Source organism: Nuphar pumila, chromosome 15, assembly GCF_984573655.1.
Source record: "Nuphar pumila chromosome 15, dmNupPumi1.hap1.1, whole genome shotgun sequence".
Classification (NCBI taxonomy): Eukaryota; Viridiplantae; Streptophyta; class Magnoliopsida; order Nymphaeales; family Nymphaeaceae; genus Nuphar; species Nuphar pumila.
Genome location: NC_143263.1, coordinates 84,890,346 through 84,907,528, shown reverse-complemented (window position 1 = coordinate 84,907,528; position 17,183 = coordinate 84,890,346). Strand labels below are relative to the sequence as shown.

General features: G+C 40.1%; 1 protein-coding gene across 2 annotated transcripts in view; it reads right to left on the bottom strand.

Moving 5' to 3' along the window:
- LOC149815833 (uncharacterized) overlaps positions 1–17,183 on the bottom strand; it is an 81,898-nt gene that overhangs the window by 39,175 nt on the left and 25,540 nt on the right. For both annotated transcript variants that reach the window (XM_089990107.1, XM_089990106.1), the window contains exons 2-3: positions 15,774–15,863; positions 1,184–1,438 (exon numbers count right to left, since the gene is read on the bottom strand). In XM_089990107.1, the coding sequence (XP_089846233.1) occupies positions 1,184–1,438; positions 15,774–15,863 (345 nt within the window). The remainder of the gene's footprint in view (positions 1–1,183; positions 1,439–15,773; positions 15,864–17,183) is intronic.

The following is a 17,183-nucleotide window of genomic DNA, read 5'->3' as shown; positions in this document are numbered from 1 at the left end:
GATGGCACAACAAAAAACAGTTGCCAGAGGGTGATTTAAGTGTTTAGGTTACCACTCACCAATGTATGCTTGTTGCACTAAGGATCCGAAGGACAGATGCATATTGAAAAATATGTTTTAAAAATACCATTGCAAAAAGTACAACCAAATACCAAATAGAGTTGTTGGGTTCTTTTTTGACTAGTCAACATAGAGTTGACTAGTCAATAGAATTGTTGGAATATTCCAACAACTATATTTATAGTTGTTGGAACAGTTTAGCAGCTCTATTGAGACTACCTCTTGTGTATAAATAGGGGTGAACCCCCTCTTATTCTTTTATGCTTGTTCTCAAGCACTCTCTCAATAGATTCTTTATATTTTTTATGTTGTCTTTTTGACCCATAAGTGATAGTGTGCATGTGATTGTGTCTTGACCCATAAGTGGCCTCCATTTGTGTATGTTGTACTTGCCCATAAAAGGCATTTGTTTGTATTTGTCATATTTCACTACAGTTAAATCATTCCAGTACAGCTAAATGGTGCTACTCATGCTAGGCTTCTTTTATGAAGAGAGATATATGAGGTCGGGGCTCTTAGGGCTTGTTTGTTTCATGAGAAGGGAGGAAACCCCCTTTCACATGAAAGGGGGCACGCGATTTGACAAACTACTGCCTGCTCCTTTCACATGAAATGACTGAGCCCCATTTGGAAAATGTGGTGCCCACTGCACTGCCATATGGGCAGTGCACTGCATGGGCCCCACATTTTCCTGCAGCTGTCTCTTTCAGGAAAAAGGCTACCATTCCCATGAAACTAATGCCCCCCTAGAGTATCTTGCTGGAATTGTGACCAAACCAAAGTATGACACTGTAGCAGATAATAGAAGTAGAGAGGGAAAACAAAAGAACACAAAAAGAGAAGCATCAGCACTGCAATTTTATTTGCAACCATATTGAGAAAAATTTGCCACTAGAAACAAAATCCCACTTTTGGAGACATCACCACAAATACAAAGTTCATATGAAAAGCTACCAAATCACTATAATAAAGGAAATTTATTAAACCAGATTTATTTTAATAAAATTCTGAAGGTGGGAATAAGGTTGACTACCTTCTACCTTCCCTTGAAGGTCATTTTTATCTGAAATGCAAGTCATGGCATCATTAGCATAGAATATAGAAAATGAAATAAGCAGACCACCTGAATGAGTTGAAGAATTTGAAAGCCAGCTTCTTCGCCAATCAACTTAAGGGCTTCCTCTCTAACACCATTCTCTAACATTTCATAGTAGTATCTTGAAATCCCTCCACAGTGGATGGTGGCCCTTAAAGGTTCATCTTTGGGATACCCATGAGGCATGTAAAATCTTACATTAACATGACTTCCACCAATCTTGATTGCTAGCAAGTGGACTGTGAACGATAAGTGAAGCCCACCAAGAATTGAATCAGAACCCTATAGAAAATATAATACAGAAAAGTATCAAAAGAAAATGAAAAAAAGCATGGTATTTAGAGTGGAAAAGCATATGGAAAATGTTTCTGTACAGGTAAACCAGTATTTGCCTGTTCCTTAGGCCAATATGATGCTGGAGTGGTGCCAGTCAAAAGAATAGGTCTTTTTTTGTTAAACTTGATCAAATTAACCCAGTTATTGGTGCCAAGGATATTAGCACGAATTGGCATGCTATTGCCAGTTTCAAGCCACAGCAACGCCAGATAGTGATAGAGATCATGCCCTTTGAGATGGTGCCAACATCACTAGTTTCCAGCATCACCATTGTCGAAAACTGGCAGTGTACAAGCTCTGTTTAAATTTATAGGCAGACACACACACACATAATATATATATATATATATATATATATATATACATCAAGAGAGAGAGGTGGTCACTGCTACCACTTTTCTAGCTAACTGCCAGTTAACTGGGCTTTTGAAGGGGTTTTTTCATGTTTTTCTTAAATCTGACCGTACAGATATGTTCTACATGGTTGATTTTATAGGAATTGAGTCTTGGATCATCCGATTCTGATACACAGGTAGGTTATTATAAGATATAAAAATTGATGGTCCAATATTTTCATAAATATTCATGGCTTAAAAAATCATGTTTTTTATCAAAAAAACATGATCCAAGTTTCGTTCCCTAGTAAATAGGTCATGTCAGAAACACATCTGTATGGTCAGTTTTAAGGAAAACATGAAAAATCCTTTCAAAAACCCAGATAGCTGGTGGTTAGCTAGAAAAGTGGTTAGCAGCTACCTCTCTCTCTCTCTCTCTCTCTCTCTCTATATATATATATATATATATATATCCCTCTCCAGCAAACACTCAGGTTGTCTCTTTTGCACCCCGCCACTAAAGGGTCCAAAAATGGACTTACAGCAGGGGACCACACATCAGTTTATATGTATATATATACATAGTATCAGTGATTTCAAATGAGTAATATCTCATTTCTCATGTTCTTTTAAGTGAATCTAACCTTATAGATATGATCTACATGATCTGATTGGTGGGGATCAACATTTAAATCACCAAAATCTGGTGTTTGTACAGGTTTTTTTGGTGATTCAAAAATCAATGGCCATAAATATGTCAAATTTCCAAAACTTAAAAAATATGACCCAAGGGGCGATCTCTAACAAATTGACCATGTTGAATACATCTGCAAGGTCAGATTGAGTTAATACAACTTACATCTATGAGTTTCAACTCATTGATACCGTAAGCACATTAGCACCAAAGACTATATATATATATATATATATATCAAGTTTTCAAATGACTTGATAAAGACACAAAATAAATGCAGAGTGTTTATAAGATTTACACTACAAAAGAAGTGCAATAAATGCATAGTGTTTATAAGCTTAAGGAGACAACTCCTTAGTAATACATTCATCCAATGGGCTCATATAGCCCTTATTTATAAGCATACTTAAAGAGTCGTTGGGCTATTCACAACAGCTCTTATTAGAGACGTTGTGTACGGTTGTACACTCTACACAGTCAGCCACTGACTGTGTACAGAAATATTACATAAAAAACAAAAATAAAAAATGAAAAAATTACAAAAATAAGAAAAAATAAAGAGGAATTACCATCATATTAAAAAACATGAATATGTGTAAAATGTAGAAATAACTAAAATACCCTTACAACTAATACATTGTCTTATGAATTACAATTTAACACCCCCCCTCAAACTTAGGGCAAGATGACCGAAAGTTTGCCAAGGAGGAAATTGAACCACGGAGCACACAAGGCTTTGGTGAAGAAATCTGCCAATTGATATTTTGAAGTTACATATGGAAGATCTATAACTCCTTTCAGATACGCTTCCCGAATATAGTGACAGTCCATCTTAATGTGTTTAGTCCGCTCATGAAAAGTATGATTTTTGGCAATATATATTACACTCTTGTTATCACAGCATAGCTTGGTGGGCCTTTCTATTGAGATCCTCATGTCTTCTAATAGTTGATGAATCCATACAATTTTCATGGTAGTAGTCGTCATGGCACAATATTCAGCTTCTGTTGAGAATAGAGACACTTTTTGTTGCTTCTTACATCTCCATGAAATCAACGAGTCTCCTAAAAACACATAAAAACCAGTGGTGGAGTGACGGTTATTTGGGTCACCTCCCTAGTCAGAGTCAGTATAAGCAATTAATTTTAATTCAGAAGAAAAGGATAAGAATACTCCCTTGTTTAGTGTGCCCTTTATGTATCTCACAATCAGCAAGATGGCACTGATGTGAACTAATGTTGGTGCATGTTGAAACTGACTTGTAGTATGAACTGCATGAGAGATATCTGGTCTAGTAATACTCAGATACATCAAAGATCCCACAAGTTGTTTGTAGGGGGTGTGATCGGAGAGAGGAATATCATCATCAATCTTCATTTTGGCTCCTACTATAGCAGAAGTTTCACAAACCTCATCATCCGTAATACCTGACTTGTCAATAATCTTAGAGGCAAACTTAGTTTGAGATAAAAAATACCCTCTATGAGAGAGAGTATGCAACTTTAATACCCAAAAAATAAGTTAGAAATCTCAAATCAGACATTTCAAACCTATCCTTCAAAATTGATTTTATGCTTTTAACCCCTTTAGAATCACTTCTGATTATAAGCATATCATCCACATATAAGAGCAGAATGACAATCCATGCATTGGTTTTTCTAACAAATAAGGCAGCGTCAGTGAAACAGGAAGAAAAACCATTTTCTAACATTACGGAGTTAAATCTATCATACCAAGCTTTGGGGGCTTGTTTTAAACAATAAAGTGCTTTTCGAAGGCAAAACACTTTCCCTTTGGTAGTCTTCATTCCTAGTGGAGCATCTATATATACCTCTTCATTCATATCACTATTAAGGAATGTGTTTTTAACATCCATTTGATAGATGTTTCATTTATTGATTGAGGCAATGATAATCAGACATCGGACAGTGATCATTCAGGCCACAGGGGCAAAAGTTTCTTCATAGTCAATTCTGTATTCTTGACTATCTCTTTACAACTAATCGAGCCTTATATCTCTCAAGAGAGCCATCGCTCTTAGTTTTTACCTTAAATACCCATCTACACCCTATTGCTTTCTTACCCTTAGGAAGATCTTGGAACTCCCAAGTCTTTGCCCTGTTGAGAGCTGAAAGCTCACATTCCATTACTTTCAGCCATTCATCATTCTTTTTTGCTTCTTCAAAGTTTCTAGTTTTATATAGGAATGAATGACGCTAAGGCAGGCTTTATGTTTAGGAGTAAACGAATCATATGAAATAAACCTAGAAGGCATCTGTAATAACCTAGAAAAAAATTTAAGTTTAGATTCGGGTCGGATCCGGACCCAAATGGAGGCACTGCCTCTCGTGTTTTTTAAGACAGCGAGGCAGGGGTTTCAAAGAGAACCCCTGCCCCCCCTTCTTCCTCTCTTGGTCTCTCTCCCCCGACCGACTCCCTCTCTCTGCGCTGCTGAGCGTTGCCACCGACGCCCCCCCTCCTTCCGACGAGCACCTTCCGGCAGCCTCCCCAGGTACGCCCCTTCTCTCTCCTCTCCCGTCTCCGTCCCTCCTTGTGACCACCAACGTCGGCGACTCGCCGCCGGCCACCGCCCTTGTCCCGTCTGCTGTAGACATCGACGACAACCTTCGAGTTCGGCGACCTTGCATCTTTGATGATCGGCGACCGTCGTCGTCGATGACCTCGCCGCCGACCTTCGAGCATCGCCAACCTCTGAGCGCCGACAACTCTCCTGTCTCTGGCCCTTCCCTGCGGTCATCGGCGATCGAAGCCGAAACCGACCTTCGAGCTCAAGCAACTTTCGACGCTGACGGTAGCCTCCAAGCTCCGGTGACCCCCCCCCCCCCACCTGTGTCGACCCCTTTTGTTCCCTGTGGCGCGGGACGCCGATGATCGTCGTCGACCCTCTGAGCTCTGGCAACGCATCGCTTCTTCCCCTTTTGTGGCCACCAGCGACCAAAGCAGTCGACGATTGTGTTGCCGACCTCCTATCCGACTGTCGGTTGCACCAGAGCCCTCGACGTCAGTCTCCTTCGCGTTGGTTTTCCCCCTCTCGTCTCTCTCGTGTTGTCGTCGACAATCGGAGTTGTCGACGACCTCGTTCCCCAACGACCCCTGTTACCCCGACCTTTCGATCGGCGGTCTCCCGTTCCTTCCAGCCGCCGACGACTCCCTCGTTGTTGCGGTCTTCTGAGGTATAAACCCTTTCCTTTCTCCTTTGTGAGGGGTTGGTCGACAGGGGGGCTGAGCCCCCTGTCGTCACCTCTTGTCAGCAGGGGGTTACCCCCCTACCTTTTTGTAGTCGGTCGATAGGGGGGCTGAGCCCCTGTCACTGCCTCTTGTCGGCAGGGGGTTACTCCCCATGCCTTTTTCTAGTCGGTCGACAGGGGGGCTGAGCCCCTGTCACCGCCTCTTGTCGGCAGGGGGTTACCCCCTCCCCCCTTGCCTTTTTGCAGTCGATCGACAGGGGGGTTGAGCCCCCTGTCGTCGCCTCTCGTTGACAGAGGGCTCTACCCCCTGTCGCTTTGTGGTTTTTCGGCAGGGGATCTTGCCCCCGTGCCTCCTATGGTCCTCTGTTATGGGGGCGCTACCCCCTGTCCCCATCCTGTCTTCTTATGTTTTCCTGCAGGGGGCGAAGCTCCCCCTGCCTTCTATTTTTCCTCAGCAGGGGCTGAAGCCCCCTGCTCTCCTATTGCTCCTCGGCAGGGGGTTCTGTCCCCCTGCCTCCTGCGTTTTGCGGCAAGGGGCGAGGCTCCCCTGCCTCCTTTGGTTTCCCAGCCGGGGGGGGGGGGGGGGGGGTGAAGCCCCCCTGTCCTCTTTATGTTTTCGAGCAGGGGGCTTTCCCCCTACACTGTGTTTGATCTTTGACAAGGAGCTTTGCCCCCTTTGCCTTGTTCTTGCTGCCGGCAGGGGCAGAGCCCCTGCCTGTTTAGTTCCCAGCAGGGAGCTGCGTCCCCTGTCTTGACTCATGATTTGATGCCTTGTTGCGGCAAGTGTGGCGGGGAGCCTCTGCTCCCTCCCCTGCCTTTCTTTATGCTGGCAGACAGGGAGCTCTTGCTCCCTACCTCTGCTACTGTTGTCAGGCAGGGGTGAGGCCCCTGCCTCTGGCACTGCAGCCTGCGAGAGGCCTTGCTGCCTTTGTTGCTTCTCTGCAGGGAGCTGAGATTCCTGCCTACTCGTGTTTGGGGTCCGGTACCAGTGCAGGTCATACCGGACCCGCTTCTCGTTTATATTACAACATATACTAACGTTCTAAGCATCGCAGGTTGAACGATGGATCCTGCTCGCCTTTCATGGCTTGAGCTTGTGCTTACCTATACCGCTGGCATACAAGGACTGTCACCCCTCAAGGTAGGGGAAGATTGCACAGAAGACTTGGACAATTGAATTAAGTTTAATTAACTAAAAATGGACCATTAAATAAATGTATATAGAGAAATATATATATTTATACTAGTACGCATTTAACTCAAGGATGCGGTTTCGCGATCCTTGCCCTTTACCTCCTGTCAGTCTTTACTTGCCGTCGCGCATCGCGTCGAGGTTTCGCGTTGCACTCCTGCTTACAGCCTTTACTTTGTCGTCGCGCTTTGCGCCTAGGCTCTTGCTTTTGCATGTGTTGGTATTGCCTTGCTATTGCAGATAAAGTGTAGGTTCTTGCTCTTTGCATATACGTTTGAGGCATCCTCGTAGAGGATACAAGAGACATCTACCGCTCTCCTTCTTGCGACAAGAGTTCAGTCGGGAGCGAGCGATACATCCTTGTCTAAGGAGAGGGATACCTCGCAAGGATCCTGGCTCTTCGAGTACGCAGTTCCTGCATAGTAGACTTGAGATTTAGGGAGTTGCGCAAAAGCATCAAAGACTGCCCCAAATCGAAGCATTTGGAAGGATGTGATTGGCTGGTTCTGTTCGCCTTTTCGGCATATCTCGGGTGATCCCGAATTGAGGGTTCAAGCGAACTTCTTAGCGGGTGTTCTGTTGAGAAACCCACATCCCGTCTATCAAGACTGGTATCGAGTCATGTGAGGTATGTAGATACCCCGATAGCGGATGAGATTCTAGAAAGTCGCATGCATAATGTTGGCACAAGGTACTGCTGTTTCACAAAAATAAACATTATATCTTTGTGAAACACTCCTGTTGAGGCTTCTATTGAGGAGCTATACCCCCTTCATCCTAGAGTACTTGTAGTCGTGCACGACACGTCTAGTACCGTGATGATCGGATGAGACGGTCGTGCGACCTCGAACAGTGCTAAATGCACAATGCTGTAATCACATAAATGGCCTCACATTCGCCTTCACAGGCAAGATGCTCGAGTGGTTTAAAGACCATAGCATAGGATGGGTCGTTAGTTAAGCAACCCCTAACGCACATTTTCGCTTCTGGTTGTTCTGTCAAGGGAGAGGACAAAGCGGTACAAAACTCCAATAGACAGGTTGTTAACAACCACCGCACGGGCAATGATCCGGCCTCCACAGTCATTGGAGTTAAGGGGAAAGCGGCTACAATAGTTAGCTCAACACTTCTGCAGAAGTTGGATGCATCTGTGACACTGCTTCCTTTGGGGAATCCTCTCTCAGCTAAATCCGGTCATTTAGAAGCGGACTCAACTAGCTATTCGGGTTATTGAAAATACATAGAATAACAGACGCCCGAACTAGTCTCAGTTGTTTCTACGTTTTGCCTGCGCATACCCGCAGGCCAGTAATATCAAAACATAAAGTATGTTTACACTGGTCGATTGTTTGCTTACTCGGTAGTTCAGTATGCTACTCGTTGAGTTGTACCCGCCTGTCGAGGCGTTACTCTAGTCTGTTAAACTGCTTACGCAGTTCTTTGCTAAGTAACATCTAGCTTCTCATATTAGTTAAATGCTTATAATAATAGTGTTATGCCAGTTGTTATGTATTAGCATGTGACTTGCTTTATCCCTTGGTCGAACTGTTTGGTGCTTATTGTAGCGTAGCACTTGTTGTCTTGCATCTCTTATGATTGATGTGATTGCATACAACTCGTAATCTACGAACTGGTGGCAACTACGATTGATGTGGTCGCTTGTCTTATAAGCTGCTTACATATTATGATATAATTGTTGTCGTATGATTGCTTATGAATGGCTTGTGATACAATGGTTTATGCCTTACGATTAATTTAATTACTTATTGATGGATTGAGCCATTTGATGGTAATTGTATGTATTACGAGCATTGTTATGAGTGCTTGTCTTATTTAGTTGTTTTGTTTGGCTGTCGGATAGAGTTAGTTACTCTTCGCCTATAAAATCAGTTGGATTGCCATATTTGTCTGTTCTCGTGTGTTTTATTTTACTACGTGAAGTGATACGATGCATATTGCTGATATACATGCTTGTGCCCAGATTGTGGCTACTGACCCCAAGAGCGATCAATTGTTCGGAGCAGTCGATTGTATAGATGCATGTATCACTGAGTAGGGTGTCTGTTGAGGACCGGATCTCCAAAGGATTATCTGCGAGGGCGTGTATGATCAAGATCAGGTAACCGGCTAGAGTGGTAAATTCTCTGTGAGGATGTACATTGTCCACAAACGAGTAGCCGCAAAGACGGTGAACTCTTGTGAGGAAGTGTATGGTCCAAGACCAGGTATACTGTATAGGGTGGAATTCCTTGTGAGGTTATACATTTCTCAGACCAGATGATCCGGCGTTGATCTTGTTGATTGTAATAGTGGCTATCGACCCTGAGAGCGGTCATTTGTGTTGATGCATGTATCGCAATGATTTTCATTGGATATGCATTTGTTGGGGACCGGCTTCCCAAATGTTTCGCTGTGAGGTTGTACACTGTCCACGAACGGATAGCCGCAAAGTCGGTGAACTCCTGTGAGGAAGTGTATGGTCCAAGACTAGGTATACCCTCTAGGGCGGTAATTCCTTGTCAGGTCGTATATCTATCGGATCGAGCGATCCGACGTGGATCTTGTGTTTTCGCTTACCATAAAAAGTTATGGTGAGCTGTGATGATCTTGTAAGATTGTTTGAGATGGCCCGTTATAAATTTATGGTTTTGGCTTTCTATTTTAGCATGATTACATACAAGACTTAGATGTGAGAATCAGATCTTTATTTGATTTTAGATCATGTTTTGGAACTTCTATAGAAGGGTGGGCTTTTTCTGAGAAAGTATGACGCCTTAGTGAGTCATATCAGGTGACAGTTGGTCGCGTAAGGCTTTGAGAGATGAGAATAGATTAAGGTGGTTCAGGACAAGCGTTTGTTAGAAGTAGTGAGGGCGGCAAACGATGTCCTGATAATGATTCAATGCACAGACCCCGTTCTAGAAACGAGAACAAGCTAGTTGCGTGGTGGTTCACAGCCTACGATCAATTGAATCGTATGCTGCGTTTGTCAGTTGCACTGCTTACCTGCTTGCACTACTTACTTGCTTGCACTACTTACGCGTTTGCACTGCTTACTCGCTTGCACTACTTACTCGTTTGCACTGGTTATCTTATTGTACTGTTTACCTGTTTAACTGCATATCTGCTTTAAACTGCTCAACATACTGAATTAAATGTACTTAATTCAGTTTTTTGTAGTCTCTCTTGTGCACCTACTAGTTTTTCGCGAAACTAACCCATTCTATGGGTACAGGTGATGACTAGGTACACTACGGGCGATGGCGCGATGGCAAGATGGTTTCAAGACTTCTTCTTCCTGCTCTTAGCTCGTGTCTTGGACGTTTTAGGTTTGTAACGGATTTTCCTTGGGATATTCGAATTTTGTGAGTTTCGGTTCTTTTAGCTAACATGCCCAAAGTTGTCAGCTTGCCTTTTTGAATTTAACGAAAGAATAGTCTTTCGCTGATTTCATAAACAAACTCCGAAGGAAAGAGATATTTCTAGTCTCTTGCCTGTTTTTATGAAAAGGTTCGCAAGTTTGAAATTTGGGGCGTTACAGTATCTTTCTACTTCTTTCAGTTCTTCGTAGGTTTTCATCATTTGTTGAATTGGGCCCACTAGGTTCACTGAATTTTTCAATTGCACTCCTAAAATTGTTTTTATCTCTATAGGTATATGTTATAGGATCTCTCAATGCTCTTTCATTTCTATGTTGAGAGATAGGTGGATAGGAAGAGTCATCTTCTTTATCATTGATGTCATTATGAATGAAATCGTCATCACTATCATCATCATGTGCTAACATTTCAAATAAAAAAGAGTAATCCATGTTTTCTTCAAAGGGTTCACTCCTTTCAAAACCATTAACATTTTTCAGAAAACTCACATTTCTGGAAACATATAGCTTGTCATTCTTAATATCATAACAACAAAACCCTTTTTGGGTTTCGAAGTATCCAAGAAAAGCGCAGGCAATGGCTTTTGGTGAAAGCTTGTCATTCTTGTCAGTAAGAACAAAGCATATACAACAGAAAATTCTCAACCGACTATAGTCGGGTTCTTTGGTATACAATTTTTCAAAAGGCGAGATATTGTTCAAGTTTTTAGAAGGTAGCCGATTTATCAGATAGACAGATGCTAAAGCCGCTTCAACCCAAAAACCTTTGAGGATGTTTTGAAAAACAAGTAATGTTCGAGTTGTCTCTATTATATGTTTATGTTTTCTTTCGACTAATCCATTTTACTTTCAAGATAATTTTTGAATTCACTTGAAAGATATTCTCCACCAGAGACAGTTCTAAAAAATTTTAAATTCCCATTAAATTGATTTTTAATCATCATATGATAGGTTTTAAAAATCGAGAAAACTTCATATTTGTATTTAAGAAAATAAATCCAACAATATCTCGTGTAGTCGTCAACAAAAATGACATAATATGCAAAGCCTCCTTTTGATAGGATGGGTGTTGATCCCCATACATCCGAATGGATAATTTCAAAAGGTCTTGTTGTAAACATAGATCTTTGACAAAAAGGCAATTTTTTCATTTTCCCAAGAATACAGTCGTTACAAGTGAAATCACTTTTACATAGACTTTTAACAAAAGGTAAATGAGAATTTTTTACAATATTTAGATGTCCAAGTCTCTTGTGTCACACATTAATATCCTTTTGTTGGACAACATTACAAAACAGGTTCTTTGGAATTTGAAGGGAATCGACATAGTATAGATCGCCCTTCCTAGAGCCTTCTCCAATCAATCTCCCGGACCGGCGATCCTGTATTCAACATTTGTTAGATGAAAACTTTATATCACACCCATGATTCGAGAATTGAGAAATGAAAAGCAAATTTAAGTTTAATTTGGGTATAAATCTAATTTTTGGAATAAAGAACCCTTGTTTTTCAAAATTTCTTATTCCTTTTACTTCAAGATATGTTCCATCCGCGGTTGAAACAAAAGATGGAGAGGGATTTTTTGATTATTCGGAAAAAGAACTAAAACTTGGGGACATGTGAAAAGAAGCACCCGAATCTAAAAGCCAAGAGGTCTTACCGAGAGGAGAAGATGTTGACATGGCGGCTCCGAAAATAACCCATTTTAGAAGAGGTTGAAGTGCATTCACGATTTGTTGCAATAAGAGAGCTCCATTTGAAGATGACGAGCACTCTTTCATTTGAGGTTGAGATGTAGTAGCTATGGCAAGTAACTTTTTTCACTGTGGGCAAATAGGCTTGATATGCCCCGGTTCCTTACAAAAATGACACAAAAGCTTGCTATAATCCTTCTTCCCTCCTTGACCACTTGAGTTTTGATTCTTGAAGTGAGGAGGCTTGTAGGTCCTTAAGTTGCTCCCCGGTCTTGAGACGACATTAACTCAATTTTCTTCATTATTAGAAGGTGTAACTAGAAGACTTGGGTTGTTCTTTCTTATACCCATACGAGTCTCTTCCCCACTTAGTTTAGTAATTACATCTTCAAGAGAGGGGGAAGTGAAGGTGAATAAAAGAGAAAACCGGATTTGTTCGAATTCAGGCCTAAGCTCATTCAAAAAATTAAAAAATCTATCTTCTTCCAATTGTTTATGACGAAGCTCTATGGCTTCTCCACTCCACTTGGGTTCGAGCATAGCAAGCTCATTCCAAATAGAAGAGAGTTCGGCAAAATACTCTCTTATAGTCATCTCTTCTTGATGAAGAGTTAGCGCTCTTTTTTGGAGGTAATATTTATGGAACAAGTCCATAGAGGTGTACATCTTCTCAAGGTCCTCCCACGCTTGAGAAGCCTTCTTAAACTTGATAATATTGGGGTTAATTCTTGTTTCTACGGATGAAAAAATCCATGAGAGGATTTTAAAATTCCTCATCTCCCATTCTTCATGCTTTTTGGTGGTCTTCAAGAGCCTTGGCTCTTTCTTCGCCTTCAAGGATTTTTATTTCTCCTTTCTCCATCAAAGTTATCTTTGGCTCCGGTTCGGGAATTGAGCCTTAGACATAGCCCCAAAGCCCCTTCCCTTTAATATGAGCCTCCATGTTTCCGGCCCAAATGTGATAGTTGGACCCATTGAGTTTGAAGCCGAGAGAAAAATGAGTCTTTTTCACCCATTAGAGAGGAGAGATGATAAAAAAGAATACGTGCCACAAAGGATTTTTAGACCTTTCTTGATAGAAGAGTCTTCTAAAATATTGGATGAACAAGAGGATCCACTTCAATCACCAAAAAAATGAAGGCACGCTTTTCGAAGCACTCAAAAAAAGTGAGAATCCACACGATATTTCGTTCTCATGATTTTGCATAGTTTAATGTTGATTACGATATATATACAAGAACTGGACCACAGACTGAGTGATTTCACTCTTAATCGTATATGTATGTTTTATGTATTTCCTTTATTTTGAAAATCATGAGATAATTTGTCATCTGACATCATCTTCAGAAAGTACAATACATGTTTGATTAGGTGTCCTCTTCCTTTTGTTGTATGAAGTGATCATGTCTTCCTTTTATAAAAATACCAAGGATTTATGTCTTTGATAATAGAAAATGAGACGTCTAAGATTAGAATAGCTTGCTCTTGTTTTGGACATTTAAGGCAATCGATTCTTGCAGTTTCAAGCGCTTTCTTCCTTAAAGATTTTGAACTTGCCTTTAGTTACACATCATTTTGCACATTTTGCCCCTGCACATCTATGAAAGACTGAGCACGAAGATAAGCAGTCAGCTGCTTGCCACCATACTCTTATGAACAACTTTACTTGCTAGAAAGAGTAATTGTCTGCGTATTTTAAAAGATGGTGATTGAAAAATATCATAATGAAACGGCAGTTATGTTTCCATGCCAAGATGATTCACCATCACTGATTCTGTTTAAGACTTCCCTTCTATTCCCTTCAAATAGGAAACAAAAGATAGGGGGGGAGCCTTGTCAATCTATCTAGCAATCTTTGAACTCTGTAGTGAATGGTAAAATATAAGCAAATATGAAAATGTTATTATGCTCTGGTATCATTGAACACTACATCCACCAGGTTAAAAGGCTCCAACTTCTCGTGAGAAAAGAATATCTTGCATGATCCTATGACTTGTACATTGAAGCCTTCAATTGAGATATTTGTTGAATGGGGAAAGCAGTTTTGTTGTAAATGTGTGTCGGTTTCTATTGATCTACATATAATCTGGTGGCATTTGTTGTTGGGTTAATGTTGACTTGTAGTTTTATTCATTCATACGATTTCCCGTGGGCATCTTAGTGTAATGAGAGTATATTTTAGGCCTTTGTTTGTCCTTGAAAGTCATTTAAGAAGTATGATGGGAATTGGTGGGTAGAATTTTGATAGGTATGTGATCCGTCTGCATGTGAATGCCAACAATATGAGTGTATTATGCATAGAGATGAGTATTATTATTTTCCTCGCAGCTTAAGTACATTCTGTTAAAATATCATGAGTCTTGATATATGAATGCTCAAGCTATGCCATGATTGGAGTATGGTTCAATGGTCACACTACCACGGGTTCAACCAGGTTAATACTCAGATCCCAGTATATGTTGAGAAACCATGGGTTCTGGCACATGTCAATGTCTAAGCATGTACGGGACATACATAAGTTAATTCAATGTTAACAAATTTATGTTGATAACTCTATCTGTTATTATATACATAAAGTTGAGTTTTGAATATTTAATGGCACATGTTAACAGGTTTTATAGTTTGTAACATGTGAGATATTTGATGTCTCTTAACAGGTTATTGCAAAGTTTGTTTTGGTACAAGTGCATACATTATATGAATGTGTGCAGCCCTGAAATTTCAATTTTTAGATTTGGGTTATGTTCATGTGTGCGGATGTTAACATATGAATGAAAAAGTTTCATGAGCCTACATTGATGGGACATGATTATCTATCGTGCATTTATGGATTGGTTTCAAGTACATGTGCATACATGAAATCGACGTGTGTTTAGCATGTAAAATCAGGTATAAATGTTCTCATGTACTTAAGAATTATGGATGAATGCATGTGTGGTAAGTGATTACATGAAAGCACTTGCACATGGATGGTGAACACATGCATATGAACACATTGTTAAAATTGTTTGGATGGATGTGTATTTGGAGGCATGCTGACCTCATTGCATAAATTGCAAGTTATGATTTTTGCATATGATGCATCGATGGTCTAAATGAATCATCACAGACCTGAAGAGCCTTGAGATTTGGTTTGCTCTTTCTTTAATTGTTTAAATGCATCACAATAATCATATTTACATGATGGTTTTAATTGTGCTATTCTATTGTTGCCACGGGTGGTAGGCCGTGAGAGCGATTTGGGGCCGATCTATGAGCAAGAAAGAGGGCTTTTGCGATTTTATTAAGAGTGCATTTCCACCATTTTTCTACTCAAGGAAGTGGGTTAAAGTAAAAAAACTTATTCTTTGCTTCTTATTGATGATTGTTGATGTATGTAGCTCATAGAGACATAAATGCTTCATATGTAATTTTATGGTTGCATTTTGTTTATTTCATCATTATTTTGTGTGTTATGCTTTTTTAGAATTTTTGCTTTTTTATTTTTCTGATTTTTTAATTTTTTTTCAAAATTTATTACTTTTCACAATACGATACGATACATATCTTATTTTGGGTCCGACCAATATGGGTTACGAACTTACGATACGATACTTACAACCTTGGGTCAAAGGTTCAAGTGCACTCATTTTTTTCTTATATATGAATCTTGTTGTTACATATCATTAAGTTAATGTAAACATCACCATTCTTTGAGATTTCCTCCTTTTCATTATCACAGCAACAGAGAAACAAACATACATAACAAAAAAATCAAAATGAAAACAGTCATGAATACCAATTCCGTGTGGTTCTTAAGAATTTCATCAACCCCTTCATCAAATTCAAACTCTCCATCTGCTCCATATATCGACTTCAAAGCTTCCACCTAACGAAGGAAATATCACTTTCATTAGGTGGACCAATAAAATATTAACACAACAGCATCAAGAAGTGTTGGAAGCTGAAAATATTGGTGAGAATTCATGATGAAAATGAAAAGGAATACAGATGTAACTGCTAAACTGTAAGGATATTAGTACCATAAGAATTCAATTTTATACAGGCAAGTTTGAAGATTTCCCAACCATATCAAGATATTTTTATGACATTTAATCTGTCCCACCCATGATTTGCTACAAGTAGTTGTCCCATAAGATGTATGCTGCCACTTGTTTCAACGTATAAGACGAACATAGATATGGAAGTGTTGCACAATAGCAGCTGCACAAAGACAGAGAGAAGAAAGTAATAATACTCAATACGCTCCAAGAAGAAAACTAAATGTGTATTCACTTTAGGTTTCATAGAGATAATACCAGTAATTCAGGATAATTGTATTTTCACACTGCTTTAACAAAAGGTAAAGCTTACCAAAACATACTGACAATGTATCCAAAATATTTACTAAGACTAAGAGGTGGGGAGGTGAAGCAAGCTTCATGAAGGAATTCAGTTACCTCCTAAACAAAATAAAAGAAGACAAAAATTCTACCTCCAAAATATACATGAATACAATGAGCCTTTTTCCAAATTTACCTTGTAACACTCAGACAAAGTATGTGCATGCACACGTGCACACATCCTCTTAGAAACCTAAGCTTAAAATGTTTAACACTATCTTTAGCCTTGTCCAGTTGTCCTTTATCCTCTATATCCATCCATATCTAACAGAACATCTCCTTAGGTCCATCAACTATATCTCATGTTCAACCTGCATGTAAAGCTTTCATCTCATCATTCATAGGTTCTATCCAACAACGATGCTTAGAAGCCTCACAAAAGCGATATAGTATTTTTTTACCAATGATCAAGTGGATGTCAAACTCTTAGAGGTCTGTCATACAACTTCAGACTGATTGCTAGCTGTTCCAAGGGACACTCTTTGGATCCAGCTGCCCTCTACATTTTGTTCCATCGTTTCTGAATTCTTCTAGAACGTCCTTCAACCACATATTGTGAGTCTTTTGCAGCAGGCCTCAAAGTTATTTAGTTCTATTCTGACCATAACCATCCTACCCCGAGTCTATGGATTGGTTCATAAATTGGGTTCAGGCATCTAATGTATTTTGGGTCTTTGTCTTGTGATCCGGCTTGTATTAGTTAGGATCTTTTGTAGTTTGGAGGCATACTTGCATGGGGTCTATCGTGTACTTGAGTTTGGGCCTTGCTTGTAAGTTGTAACGGGGTTGGGTCATACTTACTTGTA